Source organism: Cavia porcellus, unplaced genomic scaffold (genome assembly GCF_034190915.1).
Source record: "Cavia porcellus strain 051 isolate PalLab524CR breed Dunkin Hartley unplaced genomic scaffold, mCavPor4.1 scaffold_5, whole genome shotgun sequence".
In the NCBI taxonomy this organism is placed as follows: domain Eukaryota; kingdom Metazoa; phylum Chordata; class Mammalia; order Rodentia; family Caviidae; genus Cavia; species Cavia porcellus.
Genome location: NW_026947488.1, coordinates 28,425,438 through 28,447,938, shown reverse-complemented (window position 1 = coordinate 28,447,938; position 22,501 = coordinate 28,425,438). Strand labels below are relative to the sequence as shown.

The window sequence follows — 22,501 nt, the reverse complement described above, 5'->3', positions numbered from 1 at the left end:
TCTTTTCTCTTTTTTAAAAATAAACTTTACTATACATAAAGAAAAGCACACAAGCCAAAAGGGTTCATCTTAGTGAATTTCCAGAAAGTATACACTTATATAACCACCATCTATGTCAAGAAACAGAAACCATTCTAAGGGTTCCCCTCACCACCCTCCCTGATCATCACTGTTGACACCACTTCAGAAGTCACTGCCATCCTGCTCTCTATACACATAGATCAAGCATGTCTAATTTGAACCTTGTATAAATGGAGTCATTTTATAGTTTATAGGTTCTCCTTTGTGTCAGTTTTCTTTCTCAAATCATTATATTTGTGAAACTCATCCATGTATTGAGTGTAGTAGTTCATTTATTTTTGTTGAATGACTACTATTATCTGTACCATTGTTAAATGGGTATGGAGATTGTTTCCAGCTATTTTAAATAATCAAAAAAATACTGCAATGAACATTCATGTATATATATATTTATATATACATATATTTCTGCTGGGTATATGTCAGAAATGGAATTCCCAAATCACAGGACATGTAAATATTAAGTTTTAGTTAATGTTGCCAAATGATCTTTCAAAATAATTACCAGTTTGCATGATTTCATCAGCCAGATGAAAGGACTCTCACTGGCCTGTAGTTTTGCCAACACTTGATCTTGTCAGTGCGCTGTCTTAGCCATTTGTTGAGTATGTACTGGTATACCACTGTGATTTTTTTTTTTTTATTGGTACCAGGGATCGAACTCACGACCGCCTGCTTGCAAGGCAGGTGCTTATGCCACTGAGCTAAATCCCCAGTCCCTCCCCCTGTGATTTTAACTTGAATTACTTGAAGACTACTGAGGCTCTGTACCTGTTTATGTATTTATGGATCACTTGACTATATTCTTTTGTTAAGCTCTTGTTCAGATATTTTTCTATTGAATTATCTTATTTTTAAATTATTGTAGGTGTTTGTGTTTTATGGGTATGAGTATTTCAACAAAAGGTAGATGTCTGCTTCCACATTTGTGGCCTGCTTTTTATGCTCAGTCATATCTTTTGATGAACAAAAGTTATTAATTTTAAAGTAATTCCATATTATCAGTCTCATCATTTTTTTCACAACATGAAAATTATGTTGGTTTATTAGGAAAATTTATTATGGAAACATTTAACATTTTAATACATTCTGTGTTAAAACATTTTATAAGTCTTTTTCCCTGTTACATAGATTTAAAAAATTTATAATTTTATGAAAATAATAAGATAATGCTCTTTTATTTTTATTTACTCACTTGTTTTATTTTAAAGAGAATAAAACAAAACAAAACAGAACAAAGCAACTCAGAACAAAACCATGCAAGCAACACAGGATTTCAAAACAAAACAACAGGGAATCAACAGTGGCTGCCATGTCTCTTGTTGTCTTCGAAATAGTTGTCCATATCCCCACACACAATGAATTTCATACAAAACAAAATAGTGTAAAACTGATAAGAAAAAGAACGAAAGCTTCACTGGTCTTCACAACCAGACAATAGGAAAATCAACAATGACTGCCATAATGACTCTTGTTTTCTTCAAAATAGATGTTCATACTTTCACACATATTGAAATCAAATAACAGAAAACAGACTAAAACCAATCAAACCAAAGAGTAAAAGCATTTTTAGACTTCATAACAAGATGATAGGAAATCGGTAATGGCTACCATAATGTCTCATTTTCTTCTAAGTAGCTTTTCATATCACATGTAATAAAATCAATTCTTGTAAACTCTTTAGGTTCTTGTAAATTCTTTAGAAGTTCTAGGCAGGTATAACCCTATACATGTACCCCTATCTTTTCTGTATTGGAGGGAAAAACAAAATAAAATACAAGAAAAACAAGAAACAAAAGAGATAAATAACAATAACAAAGAGCCCCAAACAATAACAATATAGGCTTTGAAACAAGGTGGTAGGAACATAACCAAGGTTGTTATTTTGCATAGTTATCTTCAAAGGAGTTACTCAGATTACCAGATGTAAACATGTGAAATTGATCTAATCCAATGAATGTTAACTGTTTTATTCCAAGAACTAATAGAGTTAGTAGTACAATTATCTTAAGGGTATATGTACAAATTTATATCTTTTTTGTTTTCCCTTCTTTCTTTTCTCCTTTTCCCTGAGTTTTTTTCCCTTTTGAGCAGTTTCTTACCCTTTCAAAATATTTATTGAAGATTTTGTAGCTTATTTACTCTTTCAGTTTCTTACACTAGGAAGACAATGTGGTGTTTACACATGTGAATTTGATTTATTTCATTTATGAGTATGGTCTCAAGTCACATCCATTTACTTATAAAAGCCTCAATATGATCTTTCTTTATAGCTGAGTAGTAGTACTTCATTGTATAAAAATACCACATCTTTTTATTCATTCCTCAGTTAATGGGTATTTAGGTTGTTTCAAAGATCTGGCTATCACAAATTGTGCTGCTATAAACATGGGTGCACATGTGTCATTGTGGTGTGATGTTTTCAGTTCTTCTAGGAATATGCCTAGAAGTGGAATAGCTGGATCAAATGGGACTTCCAATCCGTTTTTTGAGGAATCTCCAGACGGACCTCCACAGTGACTGCACCAGTCTACACTCCCACCAACAGTGCAGGAGAGTTCCTTTTCCCTTATAGTCTCTCCAGCATTTGTTGTTGGAGGTTTTCTTGATTCTTTCTAGAGTGAGATGGAATCTCAGTATGGTTTTAATTTGCTTTTCTGTAATGACTAGTGATGCTGAGCATCTTTTCATGTATTTATTTGCTATTTGTATTTCTTCATCTGAGAAGTGTATGTTCATGTCAGATGCCCGTTTTTGCATTGGGTCTTTGAATTTTGGGAGTTTGATTTTTTAAAACTCTTTATATGTTCTAGATAGAAGTCCTTTGTCTGAGGGACAGTTGACTAAGATTTTTTCCCAATTTGTGGGTTTTCTTTTTACTCTGCTGGAGATTTTTTTGACATGCAAAAACTTTTTAATAAGATGAGATCCTATTTCTAAGATGAGAATATATAATCTATTAACTAGTGGTTTCTTACTGTTTATTTTTTAAATTTTGTATTACTTGTACCCTTTTAATGTTTTTTTCTTTTTCTCCTTAAATAAAAAAAAAAAATAAGGTGAGATCCCAGTTATTGATTCTGGGAAGTGTTTCTTGTGTAGATTTTTGTTCATGAATTCTCTGGTTATCCTTGTGTCTTCAAGATTTCTACCTACTTTGTCTTCCAGCAGATTTAGTGCTTCTGCCTTAATATTTAGACCTTTGATTAGTTTGGTGCATGTTGAAAGGCATGGGTTTAGGTTTTGGCATATGGAAAGCTAGCTTTTCTAGCACCACTTATTAAAGAGGCTTTCTTCCAGTGAACATGTTTGGTCCTTTTGTTAAAGATAAGGTGGCTGAGTGTGTTTATAGTTGTGGCTCTATCTTCCAATCTATTCCATTGACCTTCAGGTCTGTTTTTATTCCAGTACTATGCTGATTTTATCACAGTAGCTTTGTATTATAACTTCAAGCCAGGAATTGTGATGCCTCCTGCCTTGCCTTTGTTACCCAGAATTGCCTTTGCTATTCTAGATCTCATCTGGTTCTAGATGAATTTTAGGAATGATTTCTCTAGGTCTGTGAGGTATGCCAGTGGTATTTTGATTGAAATTGCATTAAATCTGTGTAACAATTTTTGGAGAATGGCCATTTTCACAATGTTTGTTCTTCCTATTCACGAACAAGGAATGTCTTCATTTTTGAGATCCTCTTTGATTTCTTTTTTTTCAGAACATGGTAATTTCCACTGAATAGATCTTTTACTTTGTTAGATTGATTCCTAAGTATTTCATTTTTTTTGGATGCTGTTATGAATGGTGTGGTTTCTCTTATTTCTCTCCCTCTTGTTGTTTGTGTACAGGAATGCTATGGATTTTTGAGTGTTGACCTTGCATTCAGCTCCATTATTGAATTTGGTTATTACACCTAGAAGTCTTTCAATGGAGTTTTGGGGGTCTTCTATGTAGAGTGTCATGTCATCTGCAAATGGTGATAATTTAACTTCTTCATTTCATATCCTTATTCCTTTTATTTCTCTCTCTTGTCTAGTTGCTCTGGCTAATGTTTCCAGCACTATATTGAATAGGAGTGGTGATAATGGATATCTTTGCCTTGTTCCTGATTTTAGAGTAAAAGCTTTCAGTTTTTGACCATTTAATATGATGCTGGCTGTTGGTTTGTCATAGATGGCTTTTTATCAGATTGAGATAAAGACCATCTATTCCAATTTTCTGTAGGGTTTTTATCATGAATGAATGTTGGAACTTTATCAAAAGCTTTTTCTGCATCTATTGAAATGATAATGTGACTTTTATCTTTGACTCTACTCATATGGTATATTATGTTTATTGATTTGCATATGTTGAATCATTCCTGCATACTTGGGATAAATCCCACTTGGTCGTGGTGTGTAATCTTCTTGATGATTTGCTGCATTCTGTTTGCCATTATTTTATTGAAGATTTTTGCATCTATGTTCATTAGGGAGATTTGCCTGTAATTCTCTTTTTTGGTTGGGCCTTTCTCTGGTTTTGGTATTAGGGTAACACTTGCTTCCAGGAATGAGTCAGGGAGACTTGTTTCCCTTTCAACTTTATTGAAGAGTTTGAGGAGTGTAGGCATTAACTCTTCCTTGAATTTCTTATAGAATTCAGCTGTGAATCCATCAGGACCTGGGCTTTTCTTTGTTGGTAAGGCTCTAATTACATTTTCAATTTCATTAATTGAAATCAGATTACTAAACAGTTTTATATCTTCTTGATTCGGCTTTGGTAATTCATATGTGTTTAGGAATCTGTCCAGTTCTTCTGTGTTATCAAACTTATGAGAGTAGAGGTTTTTGAAGTGGGTATTGATGATCTTCTCTGTTTCCACAGGGTCTTTAGTGATTTTGCCCTTTTCATTCCTTATTGCATGAATTTGAGTTTTTTCTTTCCTTTTTAAAATAAGGTTGACTAGGGGTTATCAATTTTATTTATTCTTTCAAAGAACCAACTCTTTGATTTGTTAATTCTTTGTATTGTTTTCTTAGTCTCTATTGTATCAATTTCTGCTCAGATAGTTTTAATTCCCTCCCTTCTTTGGGCTTTGGGATTGACTTGCTCTCCTTTTTCTAGATGTTTGAGGTGTAACATCAGGTTGTTTGTCTTTGTTCTGTTTTCTTGATGTGGGAATTTACCACAATAAATTTCCCTCTGAGGACTGCTTTCATTGTATCCCACAGGTTCTGGTAAGTTGTATTTGTATTTTCAATTGCTTGTAGATATTGTTTAATTTATTTTTTAATTTCCTCTGTGATCCATTGATTGTTCAGGAGTGTATTACTTAATTTCCATGTTTATGGAGTTTTTGCAGTTTCTTTTGTTGTTAATTTCTAAGTTCTTAGTACTATGATCAGATAATATGCATGGGATAATTTCAATTCTTTTGCATTTACTTAAGCATGTTCTATAGGCTAGTGTATGGTATACTTTAGAGAATGTCCCATGTGCAGCTGAGAAGAATGTATATTCTGATGTTGGGTGGAACACTCTGTACACGTCTGTGAAGTCCATTTGTTCACAAGTTTGGTTCATTTCTGTTATTTCTTTGCTGATTTTCTGTGTCTTTGTGTCAAATGGAGTGTTAAGGTCTCCCATTGTAATTGTGTTATTGCTTTTTTGATTTTTCTTTTCCATTAATATTTGTTTTATATAGCTGGGTGCTTCCCATATTTGGTGCATGAATTTGATATACATTATTATCTCTTTCTCTTGAAGTTTCTCCCTAACTAATATATAGTGACCTTCCTTATCTCTTCTGATTATTCTTGGTTTGAAGTTCACATTATCTGCAAACAGAATAGCTACCCCTGTTTTTTTTTGAGTTCCTGTGGCATGAATTATTGTTTTCCATCCTTTGACTTTCAGTCTATGAATTTCCTTTTGGGTTAGATGGGTTTCTTGTATACAGCATATGGTTGGATATTTTTTCTTGATCCATTCTGCCAGTCTGTTTCTTTTAATTGGTATATTGAGGCCATTTACATTAATGGTTATAACTGATATATGCTGGCTTATTTTGTCATGTTATCTATCTATTGTTGGTTCTTTACCTTTCTCCTCTGTTTAATAGCTTGCCTTGCTCAGTGGTTTTTTCTGTTGGTGTTCTTGAAGTCATAGTTATTTTTATGTCTATCTAGAATATCTTTCAGTATTCTTTGCAAGGTTGGTTTGGTGGTCATGAAGTTCTTCAGGTATTCTTTGTCAAGGAATGGTCTTATTATTCCATCAATTTTGAAGGATAGTTTTTCAGGGTACATCAATTTGGAAGCCGTTTTCCTTTAGGATTTGAAATATGTTACTCCATGTTCTTGACTTCATTGTTTGTGTTGAGAAGTCTGCTATGATTTTGATGGGCCTTCCTTTGTAAGTAATTGTTTTCTTTTCTCTAACAGCTTATAACATTCTGTCCTTATGTTGAATTTCTGGGATGTTGATTATCATCTGTCCGGGTCTAGGTTTATTTTGGTTATGGCTAATTGGAGTTCTATAAGCTTTACTTAGTATATTTCCTTTCCCATGTTTGGGAAATTTTTGGCTATTACTTCTGTGAATAGTCTTTTGATATCATATGTGTGGTCACCTTTTCATTTACACCTATCAATTTATATTGTTTTTCTTTGCATCATCTTGGAACTGTTGAATTGTTATTTCCTGATTCCTTGTTATTTTTAAAAGATCTTTCTTGTTCACTAGCTGCAATCTTGTCTTTGAGGTCTGAAAGTCTATCTTCACATTCATTCAGGTGGTTTTGCCAGCTTTCGGTGGAATTTTTGATTTCTTAGATATCTCTTTGACTCAATTTCTATATTATATTATTCATTCAGTTTTTAAAAACTGTGTCTTCTATAGATGTGTTCAGCACTTCCTTTATTACATTTATTATTTCTTTTTTTTAACTGGGAGATTATTTCTGGTCTGAGTTCCTTTACAGCTTCATTTGCTATCATTTCAGAAGTTTCTTCTATGTCCATGTCTCCTAGGCTTGTTTGGGATGCGCTGGAGGTTTGAGATTGGATTTTGCTCTTTTGTTTTGCCATTTTCGTATATTCTGGGGAAGCCAAATGCAAGGTTTCAGTTGCTTCCTGGGTTGAGGATGTCTGTCCTTACTGCAGGAAGTTTCCCCAATTGAGTGGGAGTCATTAGGCAGGCCTTACCAGGTCCCTAGTGGCACTTCAAGGCTCCTTAGGTGAGGGGAATACCATGGGCAGGCCTTCAGCTCATGCTTGTGTGACCTTCCAAAGCTTTTTGGCTGTGGGAAGTTTCTGGATGGGACTGTACCAAGTTCTGAGTGGCATACCAAGGCTGAACAGTTAGATGGTGTATGATGTGTCAGCCTTTGGCTCATGCCTCATGGTTCACTGAAGCTCCTTGGCTGTTTGGGGATGCTGAGCCAGGCCCTACCAGGTTCTGGACAAGGTGCCAAGGTTGCACAGCTAGGTGGAGTTGGCTGTGTAGCCCTTCTGCTCATTCCACTTAGTGCAAGAGGTTCCCCTGCCACTCAAGGTTGCTGGGAGGTGCCCAGCCAGGATTCAAGTGACTTACCAAAGCTCCCTGGCTGTTTGGAGACATTGGGCTGGACCTACCATGTTCTGAGCAAGGTGCTGAGGTTGCACGGCTAGGTGGAGTTTGCTGTGCAGGCCTTCTGCTCACGCCACCAGTCTCATCATTTTTGGCTTGTGTTGTTGCATCTTTTTAATTATAACTCCTGTTATGGTTTGTATTTGGATGGCCCCCCAAGTCTCATGCAGTCATGGAAGCGGCCGAGTCTAGTGTTTGTGATTGGCTCATTGTCTAGCAATAGAATTGGTGGTGTCAGTGTTGTACTGGCCCAGGGGCAGGTAGCTTGCATATAATATAGGGGAGGGAAGGTGTGGAATATAGGGAAGGAGGTGTGGTTTTCCTGCTTTTTTTTTTCCCTTTTAGCTCTTGTCACTTGCTGCTACCATGAATGGCTGTTCTTCAGCCATGCCACCCTTACTTTATGGACTGCCAGCTGAGTATGGACTGAAGCCTCCAAAAACTGTAAGCTAAATATACTGTTCTTTCCCTAATTTTGGGTGTTAGGTATTTTTTCTCAGCAACGAGAGAAAAGTAACCCAGACAGAATTTGGTACCAGTGGAATGTAGTCATTGCTGTAACTGTACTTGACCATGTGATTCAAGAGCCTTTGCGAATGGCTTGTGGAAAGAGTTTGGAAAGATTCAGAGGTGTTACCTGAAAGAGTGGCACTGGAACACCTTAGGCTGTTCTGTAGAGGAGATTCTGGTCAGATCTCAGGAGACCAGAAGGCTGATAGAAAGCCTGCTGGTAAAGACCAGGCTTGGAAGGTTTTTGCTGGGAAGAAGGACTGTATTGGTTGTTGGACTCCACACCATTTGTGTTATAGGTTGGCAGAAAGTTTGTTGGCATTTTTTTCATGTCCAGAGACTTTTCCTGAGACTCAGATTAAGGGTAGTGACCTAATTAATCTGGCAGAAGAAATTTCAGGGCAGTCGAATGTTGAGATGGTGACATAGCTATTGCTGGGGCTTTTAGCCAGATTTATGTTGCCAATCAAGAGCAAAGAGCCCAGCAGGGTGATTTAAAATGTTGTGAGTGGCCAGAAAGCTATGGACTGTAAAGATAGAGCTGAGATCCAATTTCTGAGAAGGAACAGAAAAATAACAAAGATATCCTGCAGGCACCACAGGAAGAAGCTGTGAGTCCCCATGTTTTTTAGTCCCAAAAGTGCAAAAGCAAAAGACTTTGCTTGAATGAGAAAGTTGCAGAGCAACATGTTCCAGAATGGTGGTGGGGGCCACACAAGGTTCCAAAATGGTGGCAGCATAAAAAATTTGTTCCTCATGATTAAGTTCAGAGTGCTCAGTGATCTAAGCACTCACCCCCCTACAGTCAAAAGACAGGAAATCTGGCTCTTGCTTCTGGTGGCAACAGATCTCGGCAGCATCCATGTGGTACTGATTTTAGGTGCATGGAGAATGTACAAGTTCTGAGGTTAAAAAAGCTTCCATCCTAATTTCTGAAGGCCTAGGAGGCTAGACAGTGTGCCCCTGAGAGGGCAGTATGTAAAGCTGTGAGTGTGAAGCCAGGGGTGCAGTGGAGAACCTAGACGTTTAGAAAATCCAGGAACATGGATCATCTTAAGTGAAACTGAAAGGAGGGAGCAAAATATGCCTAAGAGAGAAGCACTGGGAGCTAAAACCACCGGAAGTGCTATAGAGATGGGATCACTCAAGCCTTTTGGAGCTCAAAAGCAGATTGCTTCAGTTACTGAGTGTGGAACTCCAGGACTTAATGTTTGCCCTGCTGGATTTTGGAATTGCTTTGGTTCCAGTCCCTTTGTATCCCGGTTTGTACTTTTTAAAATGGTAATATTTATCCTGTACCATTGTATGTTGGAAGCGTTTAACTTTGTTTTAATTTGTACAGGAGGTTATAGCTATGAATTTGCCTTAGATCTTGGAGGAGACTTGGGACTAGACTTTGGAAACTCTTGGAGATGGACTGAATGTCTTTTGCATAAAGGATGTACATGAGTCTTTGGGGAGCCAGGAGCAGAATGTTATGGTTTGTGTTTGGATACACCCCCAATCCTCATGCAGTCACGGAGGCAGCTGAGTCTAGCCTTTGTGATTGGTTTGTTATATAGCACTGGGATTGGTGGTCTGAATGCTGTACCACCCAGGAGTGAGTAGCTGGCATACAGTATAAGGGAGGGGAAGAGGTGTGCTTTTCTCCCTTTTTTGCTCTTTTTACTCTTGTTGCTTGCTACTGCCATGAATGGCTGCCTCTTAGCCACACCACCCTGCCTTAGAGCCAGCTGAGTATGGACTGAAGCCTCCAAAAGTTGTAAGCTAAATAAACCTTTCCCTCTCTAGTTATGAGGGTTGTTTTGTCCCAGCAATGAGATAAAAATAATCAAGACAGTTCCTGCTATGCAATTTTTTTATTCTCTTAAAAATTTTAAGACAATTTTGTTGTTAACTGTGCACACATAGGTATGCAGTGAGTTGATTTGTACAACTTTACATCTTGCATGAGCAAAACTGTACCTGAACAGCAGCTCCTCATTTCTCCACTATGTAACACCTGGCAACCACCCTCCTACCTTATGTTTCTATGAATTTGACTCCTTTAGTTATCTCAGATAAGTGGAATTATGCAGTATTTGTCCTTCTGTGACTAGTCTTTTAAATCTAGCCTAGTGTTTACAAAGTTCATCCATACTGTAGCATATATCAGGACTTCCTTCCTTTTTAAGGTAGATGGTTTTCTATAGTATGTATATACCTTGTGCTCTGTGTCTGCTCACCTATCAGTGGACACTTCAGTTGTTCCCGTCTCTTGGCTATTATAAATAATGCTTCAAAAAAATCTGAGAGCTTTTCTTCGCATCTTGTTTTTATTAGTTCTTTTGATAAACAGAATGGGGTTTCTGAGTCATATGATACCTTTATTTTTTAGTTTTTTTAGAAATTGCCATAATGTTTTCCATAGTAGCTGCACAATTTTACATTCTGACAAAGTTTCTGATTTATCTTAGATGTTCTAGTGGTTGTGAGGTGATGCCTCTTGGTGTTTTTTTTTCATATTGGGACTTTAACTCAAAACCTTGTACTTGCCAGGCAGGGGCTTTGCCACTGAGCTATATCACTGGCCCCTCTGTGTCTTTTAATTTCACATTTGTCTGATGATTACTGATGCTGAACATCCTTTCATAAAACTGTTGACGATTTGCCTGTCATCCTTGGAGAAATGTCTATCTAAATCCTTTGCTTATTTTAAACTTTTTTTGGTTAATAAGTTATAGGAGTTACTTAATATTTTGGATATTAGCCCTTTATTAAATATATGGTATATATTTACAGAATATTTCTTCCCTTTCTATAGGTTGTCTTTGTTCCCTGATTATTTCCTTTGCTGCTTAGAAGCTATCAGTTTGGTATATTGTCACTTGTCTCTTTTTCCTTTTATTGTTTCTGGTTTTGATGTTATAGTCAAGAAATCATTATCAAGTTAGGCAGATTCTAATTTCTTCTGGGAGTTTCACAGTTCTAGATTTTATATTTAAATTTTTAATATGTTTTGAGTTGACTTTATGTATGGCTAGGGTAGGAGTCCAGTATTTTTGTTTTGCATGTAGATGCTAAATTTTTCATATTTTTTTGTGATTAAGAGATGGACTTTTCTCTATTGCATAGTTTGGTACCCTTGTCAAAGACCAGTTGATTGCTTTGCAGAAATTTTATAGTTCCTAGTTTTTTATTTTTGCTTCTCTTTTTTTACTTTTTACTTTTGCTTCTCTTGCAAGTGATTTTTTTGAGTCTCTATCCTGTTTTATTTGTGTTTATATTTATGCCAGTACCATACTGTTTTGATTACTGTGGCTTTATAATATATTTTGAAACCGAAAAATGTGAACTTTTAGCTTTATTATTTTTCTCAAGATTATTTTGGCAATTCAGGGTCTCTTTTTAGTTTCATATGAATTTTAGGGTTTTTCTCTATTTCTGAAAAAAATGCATTGTGATTTTGATAGAGGTTGAGTTGCATTTATAGATCACTCTTTTTTTTTTTTTTTTTTTTTTTTTTTTTTTTTTTTTTTTGGTGCTGGAAACTGAACTCAGGACCTTGTGCTTTCCAGACAGGCACTGTGCCACTGAGCTATATCCTTGGGCCATATAGATCACTTTGGGTTGTATGGGTATTTAAACAATATTGTATCCTCCAAACAATGAATAAAAGATACCTTTTCATTATATTGTATCTTCCTGTAACACAGTGGTACTAATGTTGCTTTAAACAGTTAATTTCCTCTCATGTTTACCCACTTATCTGCTACTTCTGGCTCTTCATTCCTGAAGTTCTAGGATCTTATCTGTGATCAATTTCCTTCATCCTAAAGAACTTTTTAAATTTCTTACATTGTGATCTGTCACTGATAAATTCTCTAAACTTTGTCTAAAAAATATATATAATTTTTTTTTAGCCAAAATTTTGCTGTATAGTTCAGGATGGCCTTGAGTTCACTATGTAGCCCAGGCTGCCCTTGAAGTTACAGTGATCCTCCTGCCTCAGCCTCCTGAGTGTTGGCATTACAGGAGTGTGCCATGACACTCTGTTTTAAAATTTTAAGACTTAAGAAAAAGACTCCTGGAGCTGGGGATTTAGCTCAGTGGCATAAGTGCCTTCCTGGCAAGTGCAAGGTCATGAGTTCAATCCCTGATACCACCAACCCCTCCCCCAAGAACCCCCCAAAAATAAACAAACAAAAACCCCCTAGGTATTAAATTCCCAGCTAGAAGGTTTTTTTCTTTCAGTGCTTAACAAAAAATTCATTCAGTTAACTTTTTGCTTCTATATTCTTTCTTTTATTGTTGTTGAGACAAAATACCTAACACCCAAAGTTAAAGGAGTAAAGGGTTATTGAAGCTCACATTTTACACGGGTTTCAGCTCATAGTTGGCTGTCTCCGAGGCAGGGTGACGTGGCAGATGGATGCCACAGAGGAGGAACAGTTCACGGCAGGCCGAAAGCAAAAAACCAGTGCGTAGGAAAGCAGCGGCCCTCTCTCTGTCCCCGTGTTCCAACCAGGCTGCCCACCGCTAGGCGAGTTAGCACTATCCCCAGGGTGGGCCGCCCTAACTCCAGAATCACATACCCTAGACCCGGCCACCTCCCAAAAGCCCCTCGTGTGACTGCGTGAGGACTGGGGGACACACGTGCTCTGCTGAAAAGTCACGTGCTGCTTCTCTGCTGGCTATTTGTTCTTTTTTTCTGGCTTTTAATTTTCAGCAGTTTGACTGTGCTACACCCTTGTGTGGTTTTATTTGAAATTACGCTACTAGGAGTCCACCAATTTTTAAAAATCTATGGGTTGGTACCTTTCATCAGGTTGGAGAAATCCTCAGATTTTTCTTTTCAGTGCTGCTTCTGCCCTGTTTCCTTGTCTTCTCATTGCGGCATCCCGGCTCCATGTACGCTGACCCCATGTGTCTCTTGTTTTTACTTTTGTAGTCTCAGCATCCCAGACTCCATATTTGATTTTACATATGACTTTTAATATTTTTAAGATTTTTGACATAGGGTCTCATTATGTTGTCGAGGCTGCCCTTGCACTGGTGATCTTTCTGTGTCAGCCTCCTAAGTAGCTGAGGTCACAGGTGCATGTGACTGTGCCTGGCTCCTAGACTGTGTATTTCCTACTGACCCGCTTTCTGGTGCATGAATTCTGTCTTCTTGTGCATGCAGCCTGGCATCAAATCTGTCCAGTGAGATTTTCATTGCATCCGTTAGTTTTAGAATGCCCAGTTGATTCCTTTCTATAGATTTCAACTTTCTATTGAAATTCTCCTGTCCATTTTCTTTATACTTTTATCTCATACTACTTATAATAGTTATTTTTATCTGCTAACTCCAGTGTCTGAGTCACCTGAAGGGTCTTTTTTTAATGTGTATTTATTCTTTTGTTTATTGGTTATATTTCCCTGCCTTTTAACGCATCCTATATGTAAACAGATCAAAAGAAACTTTTTTGTACTTTACATAAATGGACTGTAGATTCTGATTTTGACACTGTTTTTCTTCTGTATGGGCTGGATTACCTTTATCTAACACATGAACAGAGCTGCATTATAGTATAGTTAGGCCCAGTTCTATTTTTCTTCAAATTTAAAATTTTTAATTGGCACGTTTTAGATAACATATTGATGACATTCATCATAGGGAATTGGCACCTGTACCTGATATACCTTGCTGCTTCTTTTTCTCCATTCTCCTCCCCTCCCTTCAACCCTTCTTCCTTTTTTCCCCCTCCAGGAATAGCACTGAGGTCGCTGAGCTTGCCAGGCAGGCACTGTGTGGCTGTACTTATCACTGGCCCCACCCCTTGTTATTTACAGAAGCTTTGTTCCATTTTCCTTCTGTTTTCTCTTTTTCTTGTTGTCTCCCGGCCCCCTCTTGTTCTCCTTCTCATTTGAACATGGTCTGCAGTTCTCTTGTCCTTATTGTCTCGGGGTGAAAGCTGTTGCGTCTGTCGCAAGCTTCTTCCTTTGGAAGGACTGCGGTCTCTCAGTGATGTCATTTTGGCCCAACTTAACAAGCCTGCCTCCATGCTCAGCGAGTTCGGGGACAGGCAGTATGTGTAGGGCTCCGTTAGACTCAGTCTGTCATGCTGGCCGCGATGCCTGTCAGAAGCTCTGCTGCTTCCCTTCCCTCGAGTAGCTTCTCCTGTCTAAACCAAACCTTTTTCTTTCTCATCCTACACCCAGAGACAGGGTGAACCCCAGAGAAGAAAGCTCTTAATCTTGGTTCTTCAAAAGGCTCTTCCCTTACTGTAATTTTATTTTTTCTGGTTTTCCTTGCTTCTATAGTTCTCTGATTATTTCTTTAAAATTATAACAAATCTCTTACTTTTCTTAATTTAAAGAGTTGTGTCACAGGAGAGTGGTTTATTGCCCGTTATACACTGCCCAGAAACAGGACTCTTACTGCATTTTCACCAGCTTCTTTGTGCTCCAGCTCTAACGCTCCTTCCCTTCACCCCAAGAGTGACTACACACAGCTGCTTGGAGCCCGTTGAGCGTCACAGGTCATTGACACAGAACTCTTCCCATCCCAACCTGCATGTGGGGCAGGATGCTTTAGGTTTGAGCTCCACGTATGCCCAGGACTGGTTCACTCAGTTCAGAACCAATCATACAATCTAGCAGATGCTGGGCACTGAATATTTAGGTAAATATTTAGGGTGGAGGTAAGGGAATCACTGGCTGACTCTTGAGGGTAGATGGTAAGGGGCAATGGCTTCAGAGGTGGGCATATGCTAGTCCTTGTTCTGAGTAGAGTCTGATCAAATCACAGGGACATTTGGCCTGAGTGTTTGGAAAAGGTTCCAGAATGCCACCCTGGATGGTCAAGAACAAAGTGCAAGCCTAGAAGAGAAAGCAGATCCCAAAGGCATCGCGCTCAAGGCCTCCCGCCAGGATCTGCAGTGAGTTCCCACAGCCCACTTGCTGGTCTTTGGTCAGAGCAGAAGAGACTGAGCCTCTCCTTGGATAGGTAGTGCGGGCAAGCTTGGGGAGGACCCTTGGAACACCTGAGGGTGGGACCTGCAGATAGCCTGTGGTCCCATCCTACCCAGCTCAGCGCAAGCACTGCGAAGTGGAAAAAATGTAAATCCCCAAGCATTTAGTAGGGTTCTAGCCCTAAGCTGGACTCAGATTTGCTGAGGGCCCTGGAGGCGACATTTCCACACGGCCACTGGCTTCTAGTTGGAGGAGCCCGGGCACATACCCACGGCCTGGGTCCTGAGCAGACATTTATACTATTTCCCTGAATCGTGGGGAAGAGCAGATCGTTATCTACTTGTTCCTTCTCCGAGCACTCCATCCTTCTTCCTGACCAAGTTTCCAATAATTTTGCTGTGTTCAAAAGGTTTTTTTGGGAGTTGGAGGTGAGGCTTAGTGGTAGAGTGCTTGCCTCACTGTGCAAAGCCCTGAGCATGATCCCTAGTGTACACACACACACACACACACACACACACACACACATTTATCCTGAGATTCTGCTCACTTCCAGATATAGGTTCTGCCCTGGACAACTCACAGACGCTTTAGGGAGATGGAGATGCAAAACATGGCTGCAGTTCTGTGTATAGTGTCGGGGACATTAGGTTAGGGGTGGCTTAAAGATAAGCTATCTGGTTAGGGAGATCAGGTAAGGAAGGCTTCTTAGAAAAGACTTTGAGGTTGAGTTTTAACATACATGTAGGAGTTTTCCAGGCACAAATAGAATCGTATAGCTCCTGTGCTCCCATCATGGCATATGCTTTAACATGCTCCCCCTTAAGGAAGGAGAAAAGGCAGAGGCAGAGGCAAAGTTTGCCTTGAAGGATAGATATTGAAAAATTCTACTGGGGAGGTCCAGGCAAGGCCGGAGTGAGGAGTCAGGCCACCATACGGGAAAGCAGAGTGGTGGGAAGAGTGGTAGGACTTGTGTGACCAGCCACACCTAGGTTTTGCTGATGTCACTGAACACTTGCTCAGCGATGGCCCCTGGGGGAGAGTCAGAAATGTTGGGGAGCATGAGGCGCAGGAAGGCCGACCCTCCTGGGAAGGGGAGGGCCATGTGGTGAAGGGAAGCCCCTCTCAGAAGGGATCTGGCAGAGGCACTGGCATACCAGCAGCGGGAGCAGGTGGTCCTGATGGCGCTCCTGAATGGGAAGGAGGATGTGGAGGCCAAGGCCTGGACCCGACTGCAGCGGATGGCCCAGCTGTCCCCGTGGGCCCGACAGTACTCGCTGAAGGAGATCGAGGAGAGTTGGAGCCAGTGGGAGTCCAAGGGCCGGCAGGTGAGGCCGCTGGTGAGCATGGTAGGGGCAGGGGCCCTGGCTGTCAGCCTTCACTGTCCCCTGTGGCTCCTGCAGGTGAGCAAAGTCGTAGGAGCAGCGTATAAGCCCAAGGAAAGGTCTCAGAGTGCTAGACTCCTGCCCGCCAACGTGAATTACAGCTCTATGAAGCAGCAGGTGAGGCAGCACAAGGCCCATCCCTGTGGACCAGGGATCCCCCTGCTCTCTGTGGCTGCCTTTGCGCATGTGGTCTGCAGTAGGGTGAGGGACACAGGCCACAGGCAGTTCTGGCAGCAGGCTGGTCTGGCCCGTGTGCTCGCCACAGCTGGTATGGATGAGGCCACTGTTGCATTTCTGGCTTGGAGGTATCTGGTCTGTGGGAGCAACTCCTTCTTGGCCAGGCACCTGACTGTAGCCATTAGAGTACTCTGTAGGCCGCGGCCACTCACTCGCTTGTTAGTGTCTTTCTTGTCCATGTCCTCATGACTGTGGGTGTTAACAAGCAGACATGGTGTCACGGCGCCAGGTACACACAAGGCATGGAGCACATGGGACGGGATGGCTCTTCTTGGGGGAGAGGGTGCACGGGACCTTGGAGTAAGCAGATGTGAGCTCCATCCTGCCTTTGTGAGGGTGGATCCTGCCTTCCCTGGCTCTCTGTCTGGTCTGCCATGTGCCCAGTGACCTTCTCTCAAAGCACAGCACCAGGAATGCTAATAGGACAAGTGCACACGTCAGAGGAGTCTTCTGCACCTGTGCTGACTCTTGGTCCAGGTCATGGCCTTGTTCTCACAAGGGAATAGCACTGACCTCCAGCACCAGACAGAGAGAGAGCTGCCTTCCATACAGCATGGAGCCTTTAGTGCCAGCATGGTGCTCTGGAGGCTGCTGCTTCTGTAGGGAAGACCTCCGGGCCTTTCCTTCCTACGAGCCTGCTCTTGGCCCTGGGTGCTTGTTACCCCACACGTGTCTCCCCCAACCCACTGCTCTGTTCCCACAGATCTCACCTCAGGTCTTCCGAGGACTTTACTTCAAAGAACTGACATCTGTCCAGAAGTTTGACTTCCAGACGCACCGGGCCCCAGACCGGCAGGGCCAGAGCGCCTGTCAGCGGCCTGACATCCAGAAGGATTTAGAGTCTGGCAAGAAGCAGATCTTTTCAGACATCCCAGCTAGTGCACTGGCTGCCATCCTTCCCTATGCCCCTCCATCTACCCAGTGGCATCAGCCTCTAGGCTGCTAGACCCCCAACTTGTTTGCACCCCTGAGGCCCCAGTCCTTTGTCCCTTGCGGCAGCCCTCGTGAGTTTCCATAGTCCAGTCCCACGGCTCGGCCTTGCCTGGGGGTCTGTGTCCATCCTGCAGAGCTCAGAGAGCCTGAGGCCACTGCCTCCTCTCTTGAGCAACACCCTAGGCTTCTGGAAGCCACCCCTGTGTTCTTTGGGCAGAGAGGCCCTGCCCTCCTTTGCAGTACTTCAGGGCACCCCAACAGGCTCAGGGGTGTGGAACTTTCCCTGATGGCTCTGCTCTGCCTTGCTGGGGAATTTCACATGTCTTCTGGCTGTGCACAGTCATGAAGAAAAAAAATAAATGTTCTCTGATGTCAGAATCCTGCAGGTGATGAGATTGGGCTGCATGTCCCTTACTTGCACAGGCATTGGCTATACCTCTGAGACTAGTCATGTCTCCTGGCGGGGATGCAGGAAGGAGAGTGTTCCCCGATTCAGGGTGCACTCGCTTGGCAAGTCATAGGCTGATAACTGCAGGGGCTTTGTAGGCCCACAATGGGGTAGAAGGTAGATCACCAGCTGTGGGTGCTGAATGGACCACAAATCAGTTTATAGAAGGGTGTTGTAGTCAGGGATTGGGGGAGAACAATTAGAATCAGGACATGGAATTTATAATATTATTTATGATGGTCACCCAGAGTTAACACAAGAAAATGCAGGAAATCTATCCACAACACTAAAGGCATAGAATATTTAGCCAAGGGCCTGGATCCCACAGCAATGTCCCACATGAGTCCAGATGAAAACCCAGAGCTCATGACAGTGCCTCCCACAGGTCCAACTGGAGGTCTAGAGCCCACAAGAAGGACTCATGCCAGTCTCTTTTATGGATCCATGCTGGGAAGGCCCAGAGGTCAGCGGTGGAAGCTAGAAAGTCCATGCTAGCAGGGTGGAGCTGTGCGGGTAGGTTGAGGTTTCTACACTGGAGCCGAGAAGTCACACTCACAACAAATACCAGGGCTGTCCTGAAAGGCACCGCAGCCATCCTCAGTGACATGGAGGCCCCGAGCTCCTCCTCCGCCAAGCACAGTCAGGCAAATGCCAGGAAGCCAGCATGATGAGTTCTTCCTGGAGACCAAGCGGCACACGTCTTCCCTTCCAGATCCAGGAAGCAATGCTCAATGTGAGGACCAGAGCTTTTCTGGGAGAACCAGCAGCTCAAACAGCAACATGTAGGAGAATCCACAATGCCTCAACACACCTTAATGCCTAGCTTCTCCTTCTCCACGTCTCTATTACACTGGCAACTTTCCTCAGGTGGGATATCTACACTCAGCCCCATGCTGATGTAATCCAGCTGGCATTAAGTTGACCACCAGTTTTTAATCCATAACAAAGGGTGAAGCCCAACCTGGTCCAGAGGCCCAGCAGCTGTCCGTGGGTGGCAGTGGCTATTTGTCTATTCTCTTTTACTGTCAGGTACTGCTCCCCAGCCCCTGTTTATAAGCTGTTTTGTCTCTGTGCAAGGCAGGGATGGGAGTGTGATGGTGGCACTCTACTTGGCTCTGCTGCCCTCTGTCTTAGGAGCCTCCCTCTGGCTCGAAGTACCCATTCAGGCCATTGCTGGGCAGCCAGCTCTCTCAGCATCTCAACACTCCATTTTGGGTACAAGGGGAAGCGAGGGCCTGATGGGAGAATCCAGAGTGTCCAGGGGACAGCAGGTGGGGTTGCGGGTGGTTCAGGAAGTGGGGCTGTGGGACGTGCTGATGTATGGCAGCAAGATGGCTGGAAGGGAGGTGTCACACTTAATTCCCTGAGTTTGTCCTGAGGACGACTGGGGGGCGGGGGGAGTGACTTGTCCAGGGCCACCCTGCAGCGTGGAAATCAGAGCAGGATCAGTAGCGGGCCGGGCTTTCTCCCACAGTGCTCCTGGGATGCTGTTCAGGCTCTGCCCCACACAGGAATGGGTGATCACAGGTGGCTAAAGCTCTCTGGGCCTAATCTAAAAAGGATGGCAGTCCCTCCTTGTGTTTCAGATTAAAATAAGAAGTGCCACCTCTTGGTGGGTGGCCCTCTTAGGTAGCTGGGGAAATGGAGGGAGGAGAGAATCTGGGCTCTTGAGCACCCCTACCCACCTGGGCTTGCACGCCTGCCTAACAGGGGATTCAGAACCTTGTTGGACTGTCCCAAAGTCCTTTCTTGGGTGGTCCCAGGCACAATAGCTATGTCCCCCTGAGATTCTCATGGTGGCCACAGGAGAGAGCCAGCTGTGTCATGTCATAAGTGCTTGGGCCCCACCTGCCTCATCCTCCCTCAGCACCCAAGCTGCAGAACCTGTGCCTACTAGCCCAACTTCCCTGACCTCCCACCAGCAGTTACCCTGCATGGCCACCACAGGCTAGTGCTCGGCAAGGACACTTGTTATGGGTCATGTTTGGCACATGTCCCCTTGTACGGCTCAGGTCTGAAGGCTCCCGGTGTGGCACTAGCTTATCTGTGCTGAGTGGACAGGACATCCTAGGGACTTGCCTCTTGTCCCAGAGGGGCCTTGTGGAGGTAATGCCCATGGGTGACCACATGGCTGGATGGAGATATAGATGGTGGGAAGGTGGCAGACTGAGAGGGAGGCCTTGGGGAGCTCTGCTATTCTGAGTCTGAAGTCCCTTCTGAGCCCTCCTACTCCAGACTCAGCTGAGAGTCCTCAAAGGCCCGTAAGGAGCTAGAAACATCTGCCCTGACACAGGAGGTTTGCCTCTCATTCACCATCCCTGCTTGGACCCCTTCTGGAGCCTGAGCGTAGGACCTAAGAATGAACAGAACAGGAAGCTCTTTGTGGCCACAGATGTGGGAAGCTGTGGAGTGCAGGTGAGGGCCAGGACCTCGGCCATCTAGAGCTTCCCGTGAGCCGTGGGACTCCACAGTCATGAAGAGGGGTGAATGGGGGTCTTCGGGCTGGGTTTGCTGGTTGTGTCCAGGGCAGATAAGAGGACCAGCAGCCTCTGCAAGTCCCTTGCCTGGCCATCATCTCAAGAACTGGAAGGAGTCAGAGGCCCAGGAAATAGAAAACAGCTGCTGGAGGACTCCCTGCCTCCGGATACATGGGCCTCCACTGGGATCTGTTCTGAACAGTGTGTACTTCTTCTTGTTCTCGTGAGGCAGGCTGCACTGTGCTGCAGCCAACAAGGAGCCTGGGGCCCAAGCTGCCTCTAGCAAATTGGGGCAAGGGCCAGCAACTCCCTGTGAAGATGGGGAAACTGAGGCCCAGAAAGCAATTCCTTCAAGATGACACAGGGGAAAGAACACAGAAGACACAGGGTTCTGTCTGTCACTGGAGATGTGGCCCTCTGCCTGCCAGTTCCAGGGGCCCTGAGTCTGAGAGAGGCAGAAACCCCGCCTGCCTGTTTGATGAGCTGATCTGGCTCTAAAGATTAGCAGGATTAGCGAAATCCCTGGGCTGAACTAGGTTTACCAGAGGCGCCACCCTGGAGCCTGGGGCTGGCTTGGCATTCTCTACCTCCGGTTTGTTTTTTTTTTTTTTTTTTTTAAATCAAGGTCTCACTATGCAGTTCAGGCTGGCTTTGGACTCACTATGTAACCCATCATGGCCTCAAAGTCAAGGCAATCTTATGTAACATTTGAGGATTCTGGGAGTGTCCACCTAGGATATTCCTGAGAAATAACTTACACCCCGAAAGGGTGAGGACTGTGGAAGGGCAAAGGCAGGAATCACCTGTGCAGAAAGTCATCAAGGGTAAAACCCCATTTATAGTATCCCTAAAATTGCTAAAGTTCTCAGGATTAAATCTGGCAAGAAGTACAGAATTCATATGAAGCAAGTGATAACCCCTTACAGAAGGATGTGGAGAAACTGGAGATGGAGAGAAGGTTCTAGTTCTGGGGAGAAAAACACGGACTAAGCCAAGATACTCATCCTCCATATACAAGCTCTCAAAAGTAGGGGGCAAGCAGTCGTGTTTTAAAAATGCAACCCAAGAAGCAGCTTCTGAAGTTTCACTTGAAAGTGTAGGAGAGCTTTCAGTAAGGCGTTGGAGGCAGAGTACTTGCTAGAGCACAAATGGAGCCTGCTCTCAGGCAAAGTAAATTGAGCAGTGTAGTGTGGATACAGAACGAGGCAGAGATCAGTGAAAAGGAGAGACTTCAAACCACATCAACTTATTTCCAGACAACAAAGCAAATGGGCTAGTCAGTAATGGTACTGGGCTGCGAGCTGCAGTATAATCGAGCAAAATGTAAATTTGATCCCTACCTCACACCACTCAGGCAAATTTCAGATACATTAAGGAGCTTTAATACATCTGTATCTTGTATGTGTGTCTATGCACTGAAGAGCAAATGTGGGGTGTGTGTGTGTATATATCTGTGCGTAACAAAATAGAAAATACAGGAATATACTTCTCTGAACTCGTGGCTGGGAATGTCCCTTTCTGACAAAGTGCACCATACAGAAGCTACAAAGGAAAAAATTGACTTAAAAATGTTTAAAAATATCTTCTGAGCAAGACACTTTAAACAAAATTAAACACAAATGAATGGGAGAAAATACAAAACAGCTGGAGAAGACACACTGGGAAGATCTTGGGCAAGAAAGGGGTATGTTTATAGGTTTGCTTTCTACCAAATCTCAGGACCATTCAGCTTTTTCATAACGATGTGTGTGGGTTTGGGCCCCACTGCCTGCTGGGAGGTGGCAGGAAATGGCAGGAGTGTATCGTGGTCCCTTGAAGTCACTTCTGCTCCTAGGTCAGTCCCTGGGGCAGGGCTGGGGACTTGCATGTGGCCTGTGGGGTCTATCCAGGGTGCC

At 42.7% G+C, this 22,501-nt stretch overlaps 1 protein-coding gene across 1 annotated transcript in view; it reads left to right on the top strand.

Moving 5' to 3' along the window:
- Efcab8 (EF-hand calcium binding domain 8) overlaps positions 1–18,059 on the top strand; it is an 85,570-nt gene extending 67,511 nt beyond the window's left edge. The window contains exons 23-26 of the mRNA XM_023560108.2: positions 14,966–15,095; positions 16,256–16,454; positions 16,530–16,628; positions 17,452–18,059. Coding sequence (XP_023415876.2) covers positions 14,966–15,095; positions 16,256–16,454; positions 16,530–16,628; positions 17,452–17,694 — 671 coding nt within the window. The 3' untranslated portion in view covers positions 17,695–18,059. The remainder of the gene's footprint in view (positions 1–14,965; positions 15,096–16,255; positions 16,455–16,529; positions 16,629–17,451) is intronic.
- The last annotated feature ends 4,442 nt before the right edge of the window (positions 18,060–22,501 follow it).